Source organism: Dasypus novemcinctus, chromosome 1 (assembly GCF_030445035.2).
Source record: "Dasypus novemcinctus isolate mDasNov1 chromosome 1, mDasNov1.1.hap2, whole genome shotgun sequence".
NCBI lineage: Eukaryota > Metazoa > Chordata > Mammalia > Cingulata > Dasypodidae > Dasypus > Dasypus novemcinctus.
Window position 1 is genome coordinate 98,169,089 of NC_080673.1, and position 23,019 is coordinate 98,192,107.

General features: G+C 39.1%; 1 protein-coding gene across 2 annotated transcripts in view; it reads left to right on the forward strand.

Annotated features, from left to right (window-relative positions):
- Positions 1 to 23,019, forward strand: part of MANBA (mannosidase beta) — a 140,269-nt gene that overhangs the window by 35,155 nt on the left and 82,095 nt on the right. For both annotated transcript variants that reach the window (XM_004459862.4, XM_071215333.1), the window contains exons 6-7: positions 15,622 to 15,797; positions 17,104 to 17,214. In XM_004459862.4, coding sequence (XP_004459919.2) covers positions 15,622 to 15,797; positions 17,104 to 17,214 — 287 coding nt within the window. The remainder of the gene's footprint in view (positions 1 to 15,621; positions 15,798 to 17,103; positions 17,215 to 23,019) is intronic.

Sequence of the window (23,019 nt, forward strand, 5' to 3'; positions counted from 1 at the left end):
CAGTTTTGGGGCTGTTCTGGACTTGGGAGACAGACCGAATAGATTTCAGATGGCTGCCAAGCCGCAGATTGCTCCTTGGAAAAGGGGCAAAAAACCATCTTCTACCTTTTCTCACAAAGGTCTTAAAAAGCAGTCCTAGTTTATGACTCTGCTGCCCGAGGGTTTCCTGGTTAGACCAGCCATCAAAGGCCTTTAAGGAATGATAGATCAATTCTTCCTGCTAATAGGCTTTGGGGCCGTGAGGCAATAACTTCTTTCCCACTAGCAAATACATTTTCAGTTTTACAGTTTCTAAGACATTCCAAACCATTTTGTGCCATGGGTAGGGCTAAACTCACTTGGAAATGCGTTTTCAGTTTTCCAGTTTCTAAGACATTCCAAAGCATTTCACAAACCCGTAATGAGAAATTCAGTAGGAGGAAGTGGGAAGATTAAACGTAGGTCAAGGTTAATTATGAACAGAGCCCTGGCCCACGACCCACCTGGCAAGGGGAGTCCCATGGCATCCACTTTGGGCCTGGCTGCCGCCTTCCCACCCTGGCCCAGACCAGATTGCCGATTGCGGTCAATGGGAAGTCGGGCTGCGAGGCTGGGATGCCTGGGGAGACGCAAGGTCCCAGCTCTCTGCCACTGCCACTGTCATTGCCACTGTCACCCAGGGGGGAGGGTGGGAGAAGGCAATGGCAGCTAGACCTGGGGGCAAAGCCAGCGGCTGCTAAAAAGCCTTGAAAAAGTGGCTTTCCAGTGCCTGGAGCTGGGCGGGGGAACCCCTGTCTTGGCAGGGCCCTGATTTGAGGCCCTGCCCTGTGCTCCCGCCCTCCTGGCCATAGTTAGATCTAACCAGCCTGGGTGCGAGGCGCGGACGCAGAGGTCCTGCATCCCAGTCTCTTCACTCCTGGGATTACGTACTGTGGGGGCTTGTAGGTGAACCCGTTTAAAATGGATAAGCAAAAGAGGGCTTTAAACAGTCTGTAGGCCATAGTTGCCCTCAGTTGAACTCACCGATATCTCTTCTCCTGGCTGGCAGTGCCAAATATGTTGCTGTATTTTCTCTAGGGTCATGACTAATCTACAAGAAATGAGCTTCAAGAACAAGCCAGGTTAGTTAGGCCAGTAATTTATGAAGGAAGGAAGGGAAGAGAAATGGGAGAAAATAACAGATTAAGGGTCCCAGGTAGAGAGGAGGGGTCTGAAAAGTGATAAAGAGGGCTGATTTACAGACTACAATTCCTCATTACAGATTACAAATGCACAGGTTTTACTTGTGTGGTGTTCCAAGGAGGGGGGAAGAAGGCAAGAGCAGGGAGCAGAAAGCAAGAACGGGGGGTGGTTTGCTTTGGCAGTTGCCTTTTAAACCATTAATTATTCCGCCCCTTTGCTAATGACAGGGGAGGAGTCCCAGCTGTTTTGATTGATTACCCCACCCATCAATCCCCCAGGAGGGTCCAATGATAAGGCCCCTGGAAAATATCTGGGACTTCTCCTGGCTTCTGGAGGAAATCTCGTTCTTGAATGGGAGTCTAGCAAGTTCTTCCAGCATCCATCTTGGGGGTTCCGAAGGCCCTTGTGCAGTGGCGGTGGTTTTTCTGCCAGGATCCAGATACATCTCTTTATTCCCTAACTAACTTGCCTCAGATTTGTTACAAACTTCGAAAGAGCACCCTCAAAATATTACTACTAACCATAGCCCAATCCTACATTTGGGTGTGTTGTGTTCTTGATCTGCTCAAATCATCAGGCTGGCCTTCTATCAGTGCTCATTTTCTCTATAACTAAGAGCAGTCGTCTGAAGCCCTGTCACAGAAACCTTATTAAGAGTTGAAAACAAACTAGAAGCAAGAAGTCTTAAATTTGTAAGGTGAAGAACTGTTTTTTTTTTTTTTTCTAGTTGTAGGAACTATTCACTGTAAAGGAGCTTCGGATAGTAAAACCTCAGCAATCTCATAAGTGTCAATGAATCATTTAAAAGCCGGTAAAATTCTTTGTTCAAGACTGTGCTTGGTGTAGATTATATACTTGTTCCTTACTGCACTGCACATTGGTTGGGATGGGCAAGGGGAGATAGGAACAATTACCAAACAATACAAGTTTGTGTCAGAGTCTTCCAGGATGACAGCTGCAGTGGTTTAAAAAATCAAAGATGAGTGAGAATTCAGGAAGTTAGGGAAATCAAAGCTGAAGGGTAGAGGAGGCAAGTGGTACCTAAAAGGATAGCACATAGTGCTTAGTCGAATTCCTCCTGGATAACTAGATGAAGTCAGCCAGAAAGGACATGATCTGTCGGTACAAGAGTTCTGCTCTCTATGTCCGTTTGCTGTGTGTTCTTCTGTGTCTGCTTGCATTCCTGTCAGTACCACTGGGAATCTGTGTCTCTCTTTTTTTTTTTAAGATTTCTTTTTTATTTGTTCCCTCTCCCCCCTCCCCCCCGCCCCAGTTGTCTGTTCTCTGTGTCCATTTGCTGCGTGTTCTTTTGGCTGCTTTTGTTGTTGTCAGCGGCCTAGGAATCTGTGTTTCTTTTTGTTGCATCATCTTGCTGTGTCAGCTCTCTGTGTGTGCGGCACCATTCTTGAGCAGGCTGCACTTTCTTTCATGCTGGGCGGCTCTCCCTACGGGGCGCACTCCTTGTGCGTGAGGCTCCCCTGTGCGGGGGGCACCCCTGCATGGTGCGGCACTCCTTGCGTGATCAGCACTGCACATGGACCAGCTCCACATGGGTCAAGGAGGCCTGGGGTTTGAACCGCGGACCTCCCATGTGATAGACGGATGCCCTATCCATTGGGCCAAGTCCGCTTCCCCTGTGTCTCTTTTTGTTGCGTCATCTTGCTGCATCAGCTCTCTGTGTATGCGGCGCCACTCTTGGGCAGGCTGCACTTTTTTTGCATGGGGCAGCTCTCCTTGCGGGGTGTACTCTTTTGTGCGTGGGGCACCCCTATGTGGGGGACACCCCTGTGTGGCACGGCACTCCTTGCATGTGGCAGCACTGAGTGTGGCCCAGTTCACCACATGGGCCAGGAGGCCCTGGGTTTGAACCCTGGGCCTCCTATATGGTAGGCAGATGCTCTAACAGTTTAGCCATGTCTTCTTCCATGAATTGCTTTTGATTGGACTATGTCAGTGAGGCAGGTTGGGTCCCTACCCTCTTATTGGAGCCTTTTGTATATGGAGACACAGAGAAAGGAGATATAAAGAAAGAAAGCTACCATTTTGCTCCTGCCATGTGACAGAGGAGTTTAGGATTGCTAGCAGCTGAAACAGAAGTAAGCCAAAGTCCCCAAGAGGTTAGGCCTTTGGAGCGGCTTAAAGCTGAAGAGGTGGGCCGTATGCCTGATTGCCCACAGCTGAGCTTGAGGAAAAAGTTGAGGGAGACCAGGAGACCCACCATCTTGCCTTACCACATGGTCGGACTATGAATCTGCCAGCAGACGACCTTGGTGAGAAAGCATGTCTAATGGTGCCATGGTTTGGATATTTCATGGCCTCGTAACTGTAAGCTTTTCCCCTAATAAATCCCTATTGTAAAAGCCAACCCATTTCTGGTATTTTGCATTGGCATCCTTTGGTAAATGAAGACAGTAAGTACTTTTAAGCAGTGAAAGGTTGACCCTGGTATGGAACAGGAAGCTCAGATGCTTTGGAGCTGGTGGGGAAACCCAGCAGGACTCTACTGTTCTTTCCCTTGGGCAGCGGTGGGGCTTTGTATCCATCTGCTGGGGAAGGGGTGGAGAATTCTGCGCTGGACTCGGGTTCCTGAGGTGTGGGGGAGGGAAGATGGGGAGAGGACAGATGGTGGGGGTGGGTGTCCCAATTCTAAGGATCAGAACATTTATAAGCCAATTATCTGGCCAAAATTGCAGGCCTGCGAGTATGTGTGTATGTACATGAGAGAGAGAGAGAAGAAAGAGAAACATTGGTTTATTGATTATCTTCTTTGTGCCTTGTCTTTCATAGTTGTAATCTGATATGGATTGTTTGGATAGGGCCCTAAAACTTAGTAGGAAGGGATGATTACCTAATTTTATGAACCTTTCATAAATTTATGTATATATATTAGGTCAAAATATATAATTAGTATGTTCTGATGAAACACTCCATGTGCTCTTTTGTAACCACTGTGAGAAAAAAATAACACGAAGATGTGTTTCAACATGTGAATCCTCTCACTTTCATGTCTCTTCTTGAGCTGAGGTGAGGTGTGGATATTCGTGTTCAGGACACTTCTCCTTCCTCAAAGATGCTGTGCTCCCCCACTTATCCAGATTTACTTCCTGCCTCAGCCTAATGTGCCCCTGCCTGGTCTCTGAGTTGGAGGAGCACAGTCTGTTCTCAGCTAGGACCTTGACCTGCCCTTTGGAGACCTGTATTGAAAGTCATTGCTGCCCTTTGCTTCCACCTTAATTCAGAGAATATACTATTATATATAGCAAGGATTTGTCAATCTTGCTTAGCGCCTTGTTTGATAAACACACACATTTATTTTCATGCATTCATTTTGAGTCATTTTCATTTGTCTTTGAGTTACTTTACCCATAATTTTATTCACAAGGTGAATTCACTGTATACATACTTGAAAACATCTTTATGGATGGTTAGGTTGTGTGCGTAATCTTTACTCTGATGAACTACCTTGTTGCTTAAGTAAATTTTCTACCCTGGAACTGACTACCTTATCTTTGTTTTGGGGGGGATTTTGCTTTACGTCAGTTTTGCCTTGATTCCATCTTTGAGGATTTTCTCCTGCTCAAGTAGGCAAGGAGACCATGTGCAAAGAAGGGGAAAAACAGCTGTTGTAACTGTGAGCCTGCCTTCCTGGCTAATGCAAGCTGTTAGCTCTTGGAAAAGCAGCTGTTGGAAATCTGTCCTATAATTCTAGTAGGAATACAGGAAAATATCTTACATTTGAATTTATACATTTTGTGGCTTGGTCATTTCAACTTGGTGTCATTACTTTCTTCAAATGCACAGCACTGCCTTTCCACAGCAGCTTTTCATCACCTATTGAAGAGCAGAAAGAAGAAAGTAGGCAAAAGGGGGAGCTGTGAAGAGCTCAGCAGGGCGAAGCTAATCAAGGCAGCTGTCTTTGAATAGCCTTTTCCCCCCAATGAGATGAAGCATCTTTTCATCTTACATAAGCAATCTACCAATGTTTGCAATTCCATCCCATGCTGACCTGAATGTTCTCGTCTCTGAACTTCCATTTCATTACTAGTCCTCCAGATGCTATCCTGTCTTAATAACTATGACTTTTGGGGGTGTTTTGTTTCGTTTAGGAGATTTCTTCAGAGTTAGAGGTATCTTTGTTTTTTTTCGGTTGGGATATATTTATAGCACCTTCCAGGGTTTACAAACAATAGTTGTTTGACAGAAATGTTCATATTACTGTTTTCCTGCCCTCATCAGGTAGTAGGTTACAAAGATGACATATATTTTAAAGATTTATTTTATTTATTTATTTATTCCCACCCCCTCATTGTTTGCACCTTCGATGTGGGAGAGAGATGCCTAATTGCTTGAACCGCCTCCGTTCCCTGCTTTGTTGTGTCTCTCATTATGTTTTTTCTTCTTGTGTCTCTTGTTGCATCATCTTGTTGCCTCAGCTGCCATGCCTACCTGTTGCGTCAGCTCACTGTCTTGCTCGTCTTCTTTAAGAGGCACTGGGAATTTCCGCTCCCTGCTTAGTTGTGTCTCTCATTATGTTTTTCTTCTTCTGTTTCTTGTTGCATCATCTTGTTGTATCAGCTTGCCATGCCTGCTCATTGCGCCAGCTCACTGTCTTCTTTAGGAGGCACCAAGAACTGAACCAGGGACCTCCCATGTGGTAGGTGGGACCTCAATTGCTTGAGCCGCATTTGCTTCCTGAAAGATGGTATTTTGACAAGTGGTGGCACCATATTATTATACATTTAGTGAAGGGACAGGCACATTCTCTGTGTATAGATTTCAAGGTTCTTTCTTATCCATATGCACTCTCTTATTTAGAGGCTGACATTTCAATTGTTATATCCTTCTCCCAAATGATTTGTTTCCCATTGAATGTATTTGTTATTTGAATTTAAGACTCTAAAAGGCAAATTGTACTTTTGGTTTTGGTTTTCCCTATTGTTCACATACATATTCTAATTAATGCATGCCTGCTGGTGTCATTCTTTTTTGAGGGTGCCATGCTGTGAGAGGTGCGTGGAACTTCCTGACACTAGACTCAGGAAACGTGGGTTTCTGTTGTGTCTAGCCATTCGGGGGTTTTTGAGCTAAGTTCTGAATCAGGGATTCGGAAACTCCACCTATAAAGTGACTAGGAGATCATCAAATTTCTTCTGCCTCTATCATTGCTTGGTTCTTTTCCTTTATTTTCTAAATTAGAACAACCTAGTGAGGCATAAGTATAGAAGAACCCAGTTTTTCTTGAAGCTGGACATCACAAGGCTAAATGAAGACATCAGTAATTGCGGATTTATTATAATCAATTAAAGCAAGATTTTGGTAGAGTGTGAGAGTATGTCTTTCTGGTGCTTTAAAAAAATTTTTTTTAAAGGAAGCTTTGATTACATTAATGTTATGTAAAAATACAGGGGATTCCCATGTTCCCCACCCTCACGCCCCTCCTACACTTTCCTACATTTACAACATCTTCCATTAGTGTGGTACATTTGTTATAATTGGTGAACACATATTGAAGCATTGCTAATAACCATGGACTATAATTTATATTATAGTTTACAGTCTTCCCTGAACAATTTTGTAGGTTATGACAAAATGAATAATGGCCTGTATCTGTTATTGCAGTGTCATGCAGGAAAATTCCAGTGTCCCAAAAATGCCCCCCTTTATACCTATTCATCCCTCTCCCACACCTCACAACCTCTCGTGGCTACTGCCTGTACATCAAAGATAAAAATTATTCCATTGCAAGAATAACAATGTTTGTAACAGAATAATTAAGTTACTTTAGTCCATTGTCCATTCCCCAATTTTGAGGATTTGGGGATGGTGATGCCCACTCTGTTTCTAGTTGAGAGGAGACTTCTTAGATCCCATGGGCCAGATGGATGGAATTGTCTTGCCTGCAGTTGCAGACACTCTCTGTTCCTTGGGATGGGTGTTGTCCATTATCATCTCCTTGTTAGTTGTCCTTGGTGAGTCCAATGAACTAAAGAGTAGGTGTTGAGGGAAGCGAATTTGGCCTAATGGATAGGGTGTCCACTTACCACATGGTTCAAACCCAGGACCTCCTGACCCGTGTGATGAGCTGGCCCATGCGCAGTCCTGATGCACACAAGGAGTGTTGTGTCACACAGGGGTGTCCCCCATGTAGGGGAGTCCCACGTGCAATGAGTGCACCCTGTAAGTAGAGCCACCCCACGCAAAAAAAGTGCAGCCTGCCCAGGAATGGCACTACACACATGGAGCGCTGATGCAGTAAGATGACGCAACAAAAAGAGACACAGATTCTGGGTGCTGCTGACAAGAATACAAAGCAGATACAGAAGAATACACAACAAATGAACACAGAGAGCAGACAACTGGGCTAGGGAAGGGGAGAGAAATAAATTAAAAAATCAATCTGAAAAAAAAATAAGAGTAGGTGTTGCAACTCTGCTGAGATTCAGGGCTCAACCGGCACATGAACAGACCAAAGATTTAAGTTTCTGGGACATATATTTAACAAGTATACTACTAATTATAGGTTTGAGTAAAAGGGGCAAAAGAGTGATGTGTAGGGAAACTATAAATGAGTCTAACTCTATTATACTGGGGACCATAAATTCCAAAGTAAGGCCCGCTAAGACGGTGCCAAAGTCCTGAGCTTTTCTGCCCTGCTTAATAGTGTCTAGATATCTCTAGAGCCTTCAGGATCCCTGCTGTTTGAGATAGTGTTTACTGTGGCAGTCAGTGAGATCCTGCTGAGACGTGCATAAGTGTAACCCCTGGAACAACCTCCTGACTCACTTTGAAATCTCTTGGTCATAAACACTCATTTGTATTTCATAATATTCCCCCTTTCAACCAAGGTGTTTTTCCAGATGCATTGCTAATTGGCACTTGGTAATAATCCCTTGGTGCCAGGGAAGCTCATCCCTGGAAGTCATGTCCCACACTGGGGGGAAGGTAGTCCATTTATATGTGGAGTTTGGCTGAGAGAGAGGCTGCGTTTTAGCAACAAGTAGGCTTTCAGGAGGTAACTCTTAAACAATATATAATAATAGGCTAAGTTTCAATTTCACAAGAAAAGGTTCCTAAATACAATCATCATTTATCAATGGCCTGGTGTAATGGTCTGTTGTCCTTCACTAGGCACTGCCTCTGTATTTGGGGCATTTGTGCCATTCTATCAGAGAATGTAACAGGACTCCCCAGGATGGAAATTCAATATTCTTTCAGTTATTGTGTTGGTCTCCTCCCACTGAGATAATTCCCATAAACACTTGAACATATTCATATGTCTTAGAGGCATGCCCCAGGTGCACCCCTCCCCACACATCCCTCCATCATTTACACCCCATACCAGTGAGCCTTCCTCCCTACAGTTGTGATCCTTCTGTGATCCAAAACCTCTCTAAAAATGAAGCCAAGAAAAACCCCAAATAAAATTAATAATAAAATAAAATAATAATTAAAAAAATAAGAAATAAAATACAAAAATACAAAATAAAAAATTGAAATAAAAATAATTTTTATGCATGTGTCTTTCATCACTATAAGATCTGTTGTCCTGTATGTACAGTGACAATTTCTTCTGTATGTTCCCCAGTGACTTTTTTTTTTATTTTTAAAAAAGATTTATTTATTTTTCCCCCTCCCCCCTTTCCCCATCCTGCTGTTTTTGCTGTCTGTGTCCATTTGCTGTGTGATCTTGTCAATTCTGTATCAGTTTCTCTCTTTTTTTTTTGTCTTCTCTTCTCATTTTTTCTCCACCAGGATTACCAGGATTTGATCCTGAGGACCTCTGATATGGAGAGAGTTTCCCTGTGAGCTGTGCCACCTCAGTTCCTGGTTTCTGCTGCACTTCATCTTGACTCTCCCCTTTGTCTCTATTTTGTTGTGTCATCATCTTGCTGCATGACTCACTTGGGCGGGCATTGACTCACTGTGAGGCACTCAACTTGCAGGCACTCGGCTTGCTACATGGGCACTCGTGTGGGTGCTTGCTTTAGCACATGGGCACTCAGCTCACAACTAGGACCCTTGCATGGACACTTGGCTCACTGCATGGGCACTTGGCTCACCATGTAGGCACTGGCATGCCATGCAGGCACGCTTTCTCTTCTTCTTTTTTACCAGGAGGCCCCAGGGATCGAACCCATGTCCTCCCATATGGTAGGCAGGAGCCCTATCACTTGAGCCATATCCGCTTCCCTGTTTTTTTCATTTTATCTTCAAAGAAGTTTTAGGTTACAGAAAAGTCACATAGAAACTATAGGGGATTCCCATATACCCAATGCCTCCTCCCTTTCTACTCTCCCCTATTAATAACATTTTATAAGTGGGTGGTACATTTGTTACAACTAACATACAAATATTGAAGCATTGCTGTTAACCATGGTCTTTGGTTTACCTTATGGTTTACAGTTTGCAGCATACAATTTTACAGGTTTTGATGACATTTAGAATGGCAGTATCCATTATTGCAAGATCATGCAGAACAATTCTAATGCCTTATAAATTCCCTATGTTCCATCTATTCTATTCTTCCTTCTCCCTCCCCTCTTAACCTATGGTAACCACTAAGTTTCAATTTTTCAAGAATAACATTCATAGTTAGTTGGAATAATATTGAGGGCTTGACATATTGGCTTGTTTTCTTTTACTATTAGGCACTGCCTATGTTTTCAAGAGATTCTTGTCCCTCTAATTGAGAACATAGCAGGACTCCCCAGGATGGGAGTTTAATATTTTGTTGTTTATTGTGTATGTCTCCACCCACCAAGATAACACACTGTGACAAGGTGAACACTTTCATATTCCATAGAGATATGCCCCAGGTGTACCCCATGCCTCATATTCCTGGTGCTATTTGACAAACTTGAATTAATGTAATTCAGCCATCTTCTTATTTTTCAGTTTTCCATCTCTTCTTAGGCTTTTTTCCCTTCCTAGGCTACATTGAATAAAGGTGTTTTCTTTTTAACCACATCTTGACAAAGAAATAGACTCTATAGGAATATGAAAGGAGGCTGGCATTTTTAAGAAGATTTTAAAGGCTAATATATTAGGCATATCTACAGGAACTGGATTTCTTTTGGAGATACTTTAAATGCACAGTTTTCTAGCCTATGTAGCTGCTGCCTTTTCTACAAAGGTTCTTCCAGGGCAGACCTCACTGAGTCAACTCATGGAAAAGCCTGAAAATGACTGAGTGGTCTGAGCACATTCTAAGCTCTGCCATCCTCTGGGTTGTCATCCTTATTGAGTTTACACGGAACCATATGGACCTTAGTGTTGTCTGCACGGGAATAAGACCTCAGCTAGGGTGATACTGAGCCTTCAGGCTAGGGGAGGCATCAAGTGGTAGAGAAGAGCAGGCCAGTCTTGCCTGTCCACCCTGTTTTGATAAGAGTTCCTGTCCAGTTTGGACATAGAGTTGTTTAGTCATGGTGAGGAGAGGATGCAAAACTTGGTGTAATTGTGAGGGGTGAGCTATGTAGGGGATTCTGAGTGATTTAACAACCCTTTTCTTTCCTACGCCTGTCCTCTGTGCTTTGTCCATTTTGAAATGTTTTGCATTTTCTCTTCAGGAGAATCAGGGGTGATTGGTATTGTTTTAAGAAAGGACAACTTGTTAATGCGAGGAGAGATAAGAGATATGATAGGAAGCTATATTCTAAAAATGGGTCTTAACTTATAAGATGGAACTCTTCTTAATTAGAAATAGGATCATAACGCTTTAAATTAGCAATTGTAAAGACCTGACCAGATAGTACCGGGAAAATTAATGATCATTTAAGAGTCTAAATGTACTATGTGACCCTAAACTGCTTGGTTTTTAATATATTACTGGAGGGAAGATGCTGAAAAGGGCCATGCCCCATTTGGATGAAGAGAGGAAAAAAATATGTGGTGATGACACTACAAGCTTGGAAATCTTCATACTGGGTTTTTCATATATCAGCCTTAGAATTTTCATTTAGTTTCATCCAAGGGAGTTAACAGGATGAGCTACAAAGGGGAGCTAATTTACTAGAGAAGAAGCAAGAGAAACTAGGGAGTTTTTCCAGTGGCCTCTGGAGTGTGTGCTATTTGTCTCCCTGCCAGAGTCAGCCACCAGCAGCTGATTCTTCTACGGAAGATAAAATGCCAAGAAACAGCACAGGAGTCTGCCTTACTTTGGTGATTATTGGTTGGTAGGAGGTGCCCAGAGGGCAGATTTAATATTTTTGGATGGAAATGAAAGGAAAGTAGATTTCAATTTAGTGTAAAGAATTTAGCAATAATCAAGGCTGGCAAAAATGGAAAGGCTCTTTTGTGAGGCAGAAGTTTTTTTACCATTAGAGATATTTAAAGAAAGGCCTCTTTTGGGGGGGATATTCTAGTGCAGGGGTCAGGAAATTTTTTAAGTAAAGGGTCAGTTCGTAAATATTTTAGGCTTTTGGGACCATATGCCCTCTGTTGCAACTACTCAATTCCATTGTTATAGTGCAAAAGCAACCAAAGACAATAAGTAAACAAATTATTGTAACTGTTCCAATTAAACTTTAATTCCATAAAAACAGAAGGTGGGCTGGATTAGGCTAAAGGACCATAATTTGTCAACCTGTGGTCTAGAGGGACTTGAACCCTGGCCAGAGAGTAGACTAGGTGATCCATTAGTTTACTTTTAATTCAAAAGTTTTATGAATCTGTGCTTTTGTGATTAAAGACTCAGCTAAAAGATATATTTGAGGCCTATCATGGCTTGATACCATTAAACCAGGTGCTCCCCCACATAATGATAACCCCCCTCTCCTCTTCCCTGTAAAATTACTGAGCACCACTGAGACATGGTTTGGGGAATTTTATTTGGGTGAGATCAGGGTAATTTAGGGATTAAGCATGCAGTCCCCGGTCTGATACTGCCTCAGTTCATATCCCATCTCTGTCACTTACTAGTTATGTGATCTTGGGTAAGTTACTTAACTTAAACTCCTCTGTATCTCAGTTTTCTTATCCAAAAAATAATATAATAATATAATTTACCTTATTGTGTTGTTTTGGGGCTTAAATAAGTTAACATATCGAAAATGTAAAACAATGCCTGGCTTATAGTAAGTTCTCAGTAAATATTAGCTATTATTATTCTTGTAGTAATACATAGGAAGGGAGGCCAGAGAGACTATGACAGAGAGCTAGAGGTCATATCATTGTCAAAGATTTAGAGCCATTTTAGAAAATAAAGAAAAAACTATACATCAGATTGGGAATGAACACTTCTGTTTAAAAACAATAAAAATGCTATAAAGTGAAAACTGGTTTTCTTTAAAACCTTAAAAAAAAGTGTGACTAAATATCTTGTGTAAACTCATGGAGTTAATAATTAGAATGTACGTTACCAGAAAATAGAATGAGGTTAGAGAACGGAAAGCTGAGGTTTAATCTGTCCAGAACTGGTAAAAAGGTTGTTTGTAAAACTTTGGAAGTGAATAGAAATGGTGAAAGCACATCATGGTGTTTGTGACTAGCAGAGCTATTATATGGGTTTGACGGTGGTTGAAAGGGTGTCTAGGGTGATGTACATTACTAGAGGGAAATCTAAAAACTGTAACGTGGTACTGTATATGACAGTAAAACCTCATGTGAAGCACGAATATGGGTGATATTGCATATATAAGACTGTTTTTACAAAATGAAAATACAAATATACTAGAGAGAAGGAAAAAGAATAGCAGCTATGTATGGCAGGGGAAGCATAGGAAGATTGATAGGTGATGAGTTTTGTTGTTATTATTATCGTTATTATTGGAATAATGAGGGTGCTCTAGGAATGACTGAAGTGATGAATGCGCATATATGTGATTGCACCAAATACCATTGATTGTACACTTTAGATGGAGTTATGCTTTATTAATATGTACCAATAAAATTGATTTGTTAAAAAAAAAGTATGGTTGTCTTGATGTATTTTGCTGTATCAGAAAAATCTGGATGCCAGGTGTGAGTAAAGTACAAAATCAACTGGATCAGAGCAAACCTAATTCAGGGTTCATTGACTAGTGTTCCTCAAAATGAATGATTTAGTAAATAGAAATAGTTTTCAGGTCCAGGATCAGTTTTACTTGTGTGTGCATCAAATCCATGTATACTTTTGGGTGAGGCAGGATGCAAATGATGAGATGTGGTGTGATCTGCTCTCAACAGGCCTGGTTCTACATTGTAAGCAACGCCAGTTATAAAGACTTTGAGTCACTCATCAGCATATAAACTCATCTTCCCTTTCTTTTGCAGTAAAGCTGTGATTATAAAGCTTTTCCTTATCTGCAGCAGAAGTCCCTCGAAGAAATTTCTCAGCCCATAACCTTCTCCAATCCCTTCTTCAGAGAGAAAAATAGAAACCATGAAACAGGAACTATCAATATTCTGCCATGATCATACAAACTTAAGTACCTCTTAAGTCAGTGCTTTTCTCTTCTCTTTCTGAAGCAGTACAGAGCAAGAACCTTCTTTGGTGGCTCTGGCCCCTTGCCCTCCATACTTTTGGGGTAGCTCATCCCCAGTTTCTCCTGTGTAACCCAAGGACCATGGGTCTGCTTTTCCACACTGCTTTTGTCCAAGGCCTTCCTCTCCACACTGTCTCATTTAAAGAAACAAACACAAATCCAATTCTGGAGACATTAAACAAACAATATGGACTTAATGGGACTTGGAGGAAGAGGTTATACTGTATACTGTATATATATAATATACAACCCTGCCTCAAACCCTCTTGAAACCATTCTTCCTCCATTTTGATCTCCATACCCAAAGTTCCATTCCTCATAGCATGTGCCTCATCTTTCTTTCTTTCTTTCTTTTTTTTACAGAATGTTTCAAATGCCCTTTCAGCTTTATTTATTTATTCTTTTAAATTATTTATTTATTTTTAAAAATTACATTAAAAAAATATGAGGTCCCATTCAACCCCACCGCCCCCACCCCCCACTCCCCCCACAGCAACACTCTCTCCCATCAACGTGACACATCCATTGCACCTGGTAAGTACATCTCTGAGCATCACTGCACCCCATAGTCAATGGTCCACATCATAGCCCACACTCTCCCATGTTCCATCCAGTTCCTCTGTCCCTCCTCCTCAGTGCTGCTTCCCTTCTTTCTGACCACTTGTTTTCTATGCCTTCTCTCCATTTCTGGATTTTCCAAGTAGAGTCTTTCTTGTCTTAGTTTCCTAGAACTGTTAAAAAAACCTCTTGGCCACAAACGGGATGGCTGAAACAACAGAAATCTATTGTCTCACAGTTCTGGCGCTAGAAGTCCAAAGTCAGGTGTTGGAAAGGCCACTTGTTCCACCACCCTTCTGGCTTTGGTGGTGGGTAGCAATTCTTGGCATTCTTTGGCTTCTGGCATAATCCAGTCTCTGTCTCCCTTATCACCTGGCCATCTCCTCTGTCTGTCTGTCTGTCTTTCTATGTCTCTCCTCCCTTCCTAAAAGAATACCAGTCATACTGGAGTAAGCCCCCCCTACTCCAGTGTGACCTCATGCTATTTTGCCCAATTCCAAATATAAGGGCCATTTTTCTAAATAAGGTCATACTCTGAGGTACTTGGGATCAGGACTTCAACATATCTTTTTTTGGGGGGGCCTCCCATGTGGTAGGCAGGCACCCAACTGGTTGAGCCATATCTCCTTCCCCAATTCCTTCTTATGGTTATTCTCTTTCTCACGCATGGGTTTTCACACTTACTCAGTTGTCCTCTTCTGCAATTAGCTAATGCAGCCTTCCTGCGCTCAGCTAGCTACTCTTTTCTCAAGAAGGTCTTCTCTCATTCTGTTAGATGGCCTTCCTTCCTGTATATGTTTTCTCAGAACAACATTTTATTGCTACCATCCTAATAATTATCACAGTTGTACTTGTCTGTATCCCATTAGACTCTTGGTTCACTAGGGCAGGGACCACGTGTACTCTGGTCACCATTTAATTCCTATCACTTAACAAAGTACATGGCACGTGGAAGGCTCTCAGTAAATATTTCTTGAATAAATGGTCTATATATAAAATATACCTGTATATTTTCAGATTTTGATTAATTATAAGATACATATCTTTTTGTCTTATTACATAGCTTTAAAATCATCAGTATTTTTACTTTATAAAAAGGAACAAGATGTATCATTTTTGGAATATTTATTTTTTTTATTTGGTATTTTCTGTTTGTGTGCTACTTATAAAGTTTTATGACTTATAATTCTAACCTTTTTAGAGTGAAAAGATATATAAAATATATAATTTTGATTATTCTTTAGAATGAAGGATTAAACTCTAAAGGTGAAATGAGAATCTTCATTGAACTTTTTATCATGATGACATTTGTGGAATCCTCACTGGTTTAGAAGCAGTTTTGGTCTTATCCTCAGTAAATCCTGAGAAGTGCATGGATAATGCTTAATATATTATATATAAATATTTGTTTTTCTTTCTTTTTCTCTTTTTGCCTTAGATAACAGTGCCCAGGAGTGGAATATTGAAATAGAGTCTTTTTTTAATGTTGTTAGCTCAAAGCCAATTGGTGGTCAAGTGACTGTAGTTATCCCGAAATTGCAAACACAGCAGACATATAGCATTGAACTTCAACGTCGGAAAAGGATTGTTAAGCTGTTAGTGAAAATTAAAAAGGTAAATAAATGTATTTCCTGAGAAGCAATACGTATTCAAAAGAAAAGATTAGAAAGAAAGATTAATAAGTCCGAGAAAAAATTCAGTTTTCTTGATTTGATTTTGCATTTCCCCCTCCATTTTAACCTCTCATGCATTTTGTGTGTAAGAGCTAAAGAATGATTTTCCCAAATTTTAAGATTAGGATAATGAGGACTGATTTCATTTGGCATCTTTTCCCCTTAAGAAAGGTGTGTTGTATTTTAATTTTTCTGCAGTGTTTGCAGTATCCTGAATATTTGCGGTAACCTGAATGCAAAATACATTCTAAACATTTTGTTTATTTGTTTGTTTGTTTGTCTGCTTATTTATTTTAAGGATTTATTTTAAAAATTTATTTCTCTCCTCTTCCCCCCCCCTCCCCCCCCCCCAGTTCCCCCAGTTATCTGCTCTCTGTGTCCATTCGCTGTGTGTTCTTTTGTTTCCACTTCTATTCTAGTCAGTGGCCCGGGAATCTCTGTCTCTTTTTTTGTTGCATCATCTTGCTGCATCAGCTCTCGGTGTGTGTGGTGCCACTCCTGGACAGGCTGGACTTTCTTTCAGGCTGGGTGGCTCTCTTTATGGGGTGCACTCCTTACATGTGGGGCTCCCCTATTCAGGGGCACCCCTGCGTGGCAGGCCACTCCTTATGTGCATCAGTACTGCACATGGGCAAGCTCCATACGGGTCAAGGAGGTCCTGGGTTTGAACTGCGGACCTCCCATACGGCTGGGTGACGCTCTGTCGGTTGAGCCAAGTCTGCTTCCCTAAACATTTAAATCAAAGTGATTGTTTTCGGTACATCTCAATTATTTTGAACACTGGTACTTAATCTATGTGCAGAATTCTAATTCTAAATTCCCGATCTATCATGGGTTGGGTGGGACTGGATTTTACATTTTCTTTTTGACTAATCATACAAATACTAAATCATTTCTAGTTCTTGACTTGAAAGGAGAGTCAACCTCAAGTTCAATTCTCAATGTTAGTGATAAACTCAGAGTATTAGGGATACAAAGTTATTTTTTTCTGAACACCCATGATATTCCTTTCCTTTCATTTCCTTTTTTGTTTATTAATCTACGCTAAACTCCTTACATGCTGATTCTTAAAATAATATCTGTGGATTCTTATGATGAGGTATAATATAGGTAAGGAAATTTATAGTGCTTTAAAACCCAGAAATCTTGGCTATTTGAGAAATTGATGTAATACCGAGAATCATGACATTATTTTTCTGAAAACATGCCACAGATTATTTAGAATGATTTATCTGATTTCTTAAAAGAATATTGCTGTAGAAAGGTGGTGGCCTCACGGACATGGAAACCAGACTGGGTACAACATGACAGTTCTTTTTAAACTGGACCAAGGTTTGGATATTAAAAAATCAGCTAAGGTAAGCAAATACTTTAAAATATTTTGTTAAAAAATTATATTTCTTGTTGTTAAAGAAATACAGATCTTTGTAGAAAAAGACAGAAACAATGAAACTCTTACAACCTCACCTCTCAGAGATGATCACTACTGACAGTTATATGCATCCAAAAGCTTGCACGTGTGTGCATTGATATTTTAAAATGGATCATACTTTACATATTATTTTGTCAATGAACATATTCCTGCTGTATTTTTTCCACTTTTAACATGTCTTAAAAAGATACTTTGATTACATAAATGTTACAGAGAATATATATATAGGGGATTCCCATATGCCCCGCTCCCCAGACCGCCCACATTTTCCTACATTAGTAACATCTTTCATCAGTGTGCTATATTCATTGCAATTGATAATCACGTTTTGGAGCATTGCCACCAAGCCTGCTGTATTTTTAAGTTGTACTTTGTATCAAAGTAATATATGTGCATAGTTTTAAGATAAAATATAGCTAGAAGGGTTATAGGAAAAATAGGATCTCTTGACCAATTCTTCCCTTTCCGCTTCCTACTTCTCAGAACTAATAATCTTGTACCCATTTATTTTATCTACATTTTTCGAAATCACATACTTTTACTGGTATTTTCTAATTTTTCAGTTTGGGGTTTTATTTTTTGACTCCAAACTCTAGAGTTAGAGGATATAGCTTTTTTACATATTCTTTTCCCAAACCCCACTCTGACCACCAACACACACACTTCCCCTCCCTCTACCTCCCATTTGAGTTAAAAATGCCCTTGTCATTTTCATTAACTTAATAGTCAGTGTTTACATTATTGTGTTATGAAAATATTATTCAAGGCTGAACTACATGATATGCTAAAATTATAATTCTTTCTTGTACAACTCTATTTTCCTAGAGTTAATGATTGCCTCATATTTTCAGTTTTCTCTTTACCTTTCTCTAATTCATATCCAAACTCTGTGACAGACCTGAAATATCTTTTAAATTTAGTCAAACACACTAGGTTTGTTATCAGAGGATGATGATGATGATACCATTTCTTCTTGAAACTATCTCCCCTATGCCAGTTTCTTATCTGATCTTGATTGGTTATTTTCTAGATCTTCATAAGTGTTGTCCTAGAACTTCACTTTACTTTTCCTTCACCTGTCTTCCAGAAATTCTAGGAATTCTCTTTACCTCTCTTCTGGGAATTCTAGATATTTCCTTCATCTTTTAGATTAAACATAGAGCCCTTTTGTAGATCCTTTCTTTTTCTTTTTTTTACTCCCTACTTTTGGTGGAACACTCATTACAATAGATTCCTGAGAATGGATGTGTGGGAGATAACATTTTGGAGACAAGTAGATAAGTCTATCCTCAGTTGTTGGATGGTTTGACTGTGTTTAGAAGTCTAAGTTGGAAATCATTTCCCCTGGAATTTTTAATTTTTTAATTTTAATTTTTATTAAGTTGTCTTTTTTTATAAGGTACATAGATCACAAAAAAATGTTACATTAAAAATATAAGAGGTTCCACATATCCCCTTACTTCCCCACTCCTCCCATATCAACATTGCCTCATTATCTTCTAGCTTCTAATACTTTTGTTTAAATTGTGATTACATTATGATTTCTGTTCTTTAGTATGGAACTATTTTTGCTTTTGTTTGTTTCTGGAAGCTTTGGGGACCTCTGTGACTGATAATCTAAAATTTCAAGATGATGTTCCTGTTTTTTTAATTTTAATTTTATTATTTTATTTTGTCATGCTTATTTTGTGGATCTTCCAATCTGGAGACTCAATTTGGAAATTTTCTTCTATTTTTATCTTTGATAATTTCTTTTCATATTATTTTTGTTCTCTTTTTTCAGTTGACTATTAATCAGATATTGAACCTCCTGACCTGAGTAGTCTTTTAGCTTTTCTCTTGTGTATTCCATCTTGTCTTTTTATTCTGCCTTCTGGGAGATTAGCTTAACTTTATCTTCATTTCTTTATTGGATATTTTATTTCTGTTATTACTTTTAAAAATTTCTAAGTTTTTTTTTGTTCTTTAAGTTTTATTTCATGGTTGTAATATAACATTATTTCTCTTAAGAATATTAATTATAAGTATTTTTGAGATTTTCTTTAGTTCTCCAATTCGTTTTTGTTTTCCATATCCTTTATTTTAAAATATTTGTTCTGGTCTCTGTTTTTCCTGTTAGAAACTTTCCTTGAATGTCTAGTGATCCTTGACTATCCTTTCATTCTGAAGATTCTGTTAAAAAAACACAGATAAGAAGCCTTCTGTGAGCTTTAATGTTCAGTATTCAGGTAGAAACCCAGATTTGTGGTGATGCCCAAATGTCAGTAACTGTAAGTGTGTGTGTGTGTGTGTGTTTAACTTTTTCAGTGGGGAAAATCTTCTGTCTCTTGCCTGGGGAATATAAGACTGGTTGTTAGGGGTCAGGGAGTCTAGAGGGATAATGGGATTAAGATTCTGACCATTGACGATAAGAGTTTCATTGATTTCCCCACTCACAGTGTCTTCAAGTCTCTGTTTCAACTTCTCTTAAGTCCAAAATCCCCAGTATTTTTCTGGGATTAGCAAGAGGATCTGGGAGCCTAATTTCTTCTTAAAAGCCTTTCATCCAGTCTGCAGTGCTGTTTTCAGAAAGACCTGGTCTTTTTGTCCGTGTAGGTTTGAACTTCAGCTTTCTCTATTCTCAGGGTTTAGTTAGCTTCTGTCCATTAGCTTTCAAGATTTTAAAATTTGTTGGTATATCTCATCTGCTATCACATTCTTTCCAATTCTCTTGTCCTTAGGATTTTGTATATTTTTAATTCTCTTATGTCATTTTTGTGGAATTTTAAGGAGGAGTGGAGGTGTACTTGGATGAAAACTTAACTGGAATTTTTCAGCAATACTATTTTTAAAAATGTATTATTGAATCAGCAAGCTTTCATTGAGTATATTCTATGTGATTGACACTGTGCCAACGTTTTAGAATGGGCTGAAATAAATCTAGGGTGTCCCAGCTGCGTGGTATCCCAAAGTATTTTTTAAAAATGATTGCATAATATTCCATTGTATCTTATAAGTTAATTGATTTATCTATTGCTGAACACTTAAGTTGTTTAAAATTTTCACTTTTACAAATGATGCTATAATGAACATCAGAATTTTTGTACATCTTTATTTTTTCAAGTGGAATTGTTGAGTTAAATGGTATGTATATTTAAAAAATTTTAAAACACCATAGATTGCTACATTACTCTCCACAGATGTTGTACTAATTTATACTTCCACCAGGATTGTGTGAAAGTACACGTTTTCTTCAATATATTTGATATTTTCATTTTAAAAGTGCTTGTCCATCCTAGAATAAATAAATAAATAAATAGATGGCATTTTCTTATTTTATTTTGCATTTCTTTTATTCCCTGTGATGCCGAAGACTTATTCACATACTTACTGGATGCTCATATATTTTCTTTGTTAGTTGCCTAGTCATGCTTTATATTCATTTTCCTTTTTTATGCTTATCTTTTTTGTTATTTTTAAGTAAAAGATTCATTCTAGTAGTAGGTCTCATAAAAATAAATATTGTGGATATATTTATGCTTTATTAATAGGTATCAATAAAATTGATTTGATAAATAAATAAATATTGAAAAATTACATACTCAGTGTTTTCTCCTTAACTTGGATTTTTTTTTTGGAACATACACAAATGTGTGTACATGGATATTTATGCTCATACATATGAGATTTGGTTCAGATTACCATAACCTTGCTAATATGTTGATTTCCAATAATTATTTTGCTATTTCACATAGGTATATTTTGCCATGCCAACCACAGCATAAACTTTCCAAGGGGATGAATGTTGCTCTTAGATCCATTCTGAATTCCTTAGAACACCTTTTACTCATTTATTTAGCAAATATTTATTGAGCACCCCAGAAAAACATGTTCTTAAATATAATCCATTTGTGTGTGTAAACTCTTGTAAATAGGACCCTTTGAAGAGGTTACTTCAGTTAAGGCGTGGCGCAGCTGAATCAGGATGGGTCTTTTAGTCCTATTTCTGAAGGCCTAAGCAATCACAGAGTGATGAAAGCCAGAGGGATGGGCCAGAAGCTGAAAGTTAACGGAACCCAGAAGAGAAGGGAGAAACCAGGAGAGCCTGCCATGTTCATCACCCCATGAGAGAAAAACCAAGGACCAAGGATTGTTGACAGCAATTTTCAAAGGTTGTACAATTATACAAAAAGAGGCAAACAAACCACAGAATAACACAGAGCCTTTAAAAAAAATAAATTGGCATTGGAGTGTTAAAAAATTCCTAATATAGGGAAGCGAATGTGGCTCAAATGACTAGGCTCATGTCTACCATATGGGAGGCCCTGGGTTTGCTTCCCAGGGCCTCCTTGTGAAGGCAGGCTGGTCTGCGCCCATAGACAGCTGGTGCAACAAGGTGATGCAACAAAGGGAGACAAGCAAACACAGAAGAACGCACAGCTAATGAACACAGAGAGGAGATAGCAAGCAAGTGGTGGTGGTGGGGATAAATAAAATAAATCTTTAAAAAAAATTCCTAAAATAAATCACATTATTATATAGGTTATTTATGTATATATATCTCCTGTCTGTTCTGTTTCCCTGCAGAACCATGACTAAGATAAGCACCTATTATATGTAGGGCAAGATGGTATGCTAGGGATATAGGGATATAGTGATAAGCAAGAGAGATACAATTTTGTTGGCATGTAATTTACAGTCTAATGGGTGAGACAGCCATTAAGAAAATAATTTTACAGAAATCGCAGGCAGTCCTTGCTTTATAGAGTACTATGGTAACTGAAATTGCAAATGAGAACTCTGTTTTTACCTTGCGTGGTTCCAGTACATGTGAGTTTCAGTTACCATTGTATTAGGCAAAGCAAAGATGGCCTGTAGTTAATTACAATTGCAATTAGTGCTGCAAAGGAAATATTAATTGTAATGAGCATTGATGTATAATAAGTGCTAGATAATCAGAAGATTAAACAAACCACCACCTTAATTATATAAATGCAAGGGAAGCTTTCATGTGGTAGGTCCTATCTGTGAGTCCCTTTAATGAGCATTTTTTTAATAATTAAGTTCTGAGAATTGAGATTCACTTGTGAATTAATTTTTTTAGGCATATCCCTCTTTCTTCCAAAAAGGACTTGAGGTGACTACAAGAGGGATCTCACTCATTCTGTTTCCCTTTCTGTTTTTCCTGACAGAAAGGTTAGAGCTAAATATTGAAAGAACTTATTTTCAAAGTAAGAGAGGTTTTATTTATAAGCAGATAACAAATAGCATTAACACATAAATAAATCGAGTGAGAGTTCACTGGAATTTATAAAATAGAAAACTGTATTTTAAAAAAATTAATTGAAATATATCACTCATACATAAAAAATAAATGTATAATAGTTGTGAACTTACAAGACAAACATATATGGCACCACACAAACATATATAACATCTCACCCTATCACCAATAACTTGCAGTTTTTAAACCTTTTTAACTAATGATTAAAGAGCATTGTCAAAATATTACTATTAAACACAGTATTTTTCCCCAACCAAACTGATTATTATCTTTTTATCATTTATATATGAAAATACATAAATAATTAAGTGAATAGTAAAAGTTGTGAACTTACACAGCAAACATGCATAACATCATACAGGGGTCCCATACATCAACCCTCCACCAACACCTTGCATTGTCACGAGATGTTTGTTACTAACTCTGAAAGAACACTGTCAAAATCTTACTACTAATCATAGTCCTTCT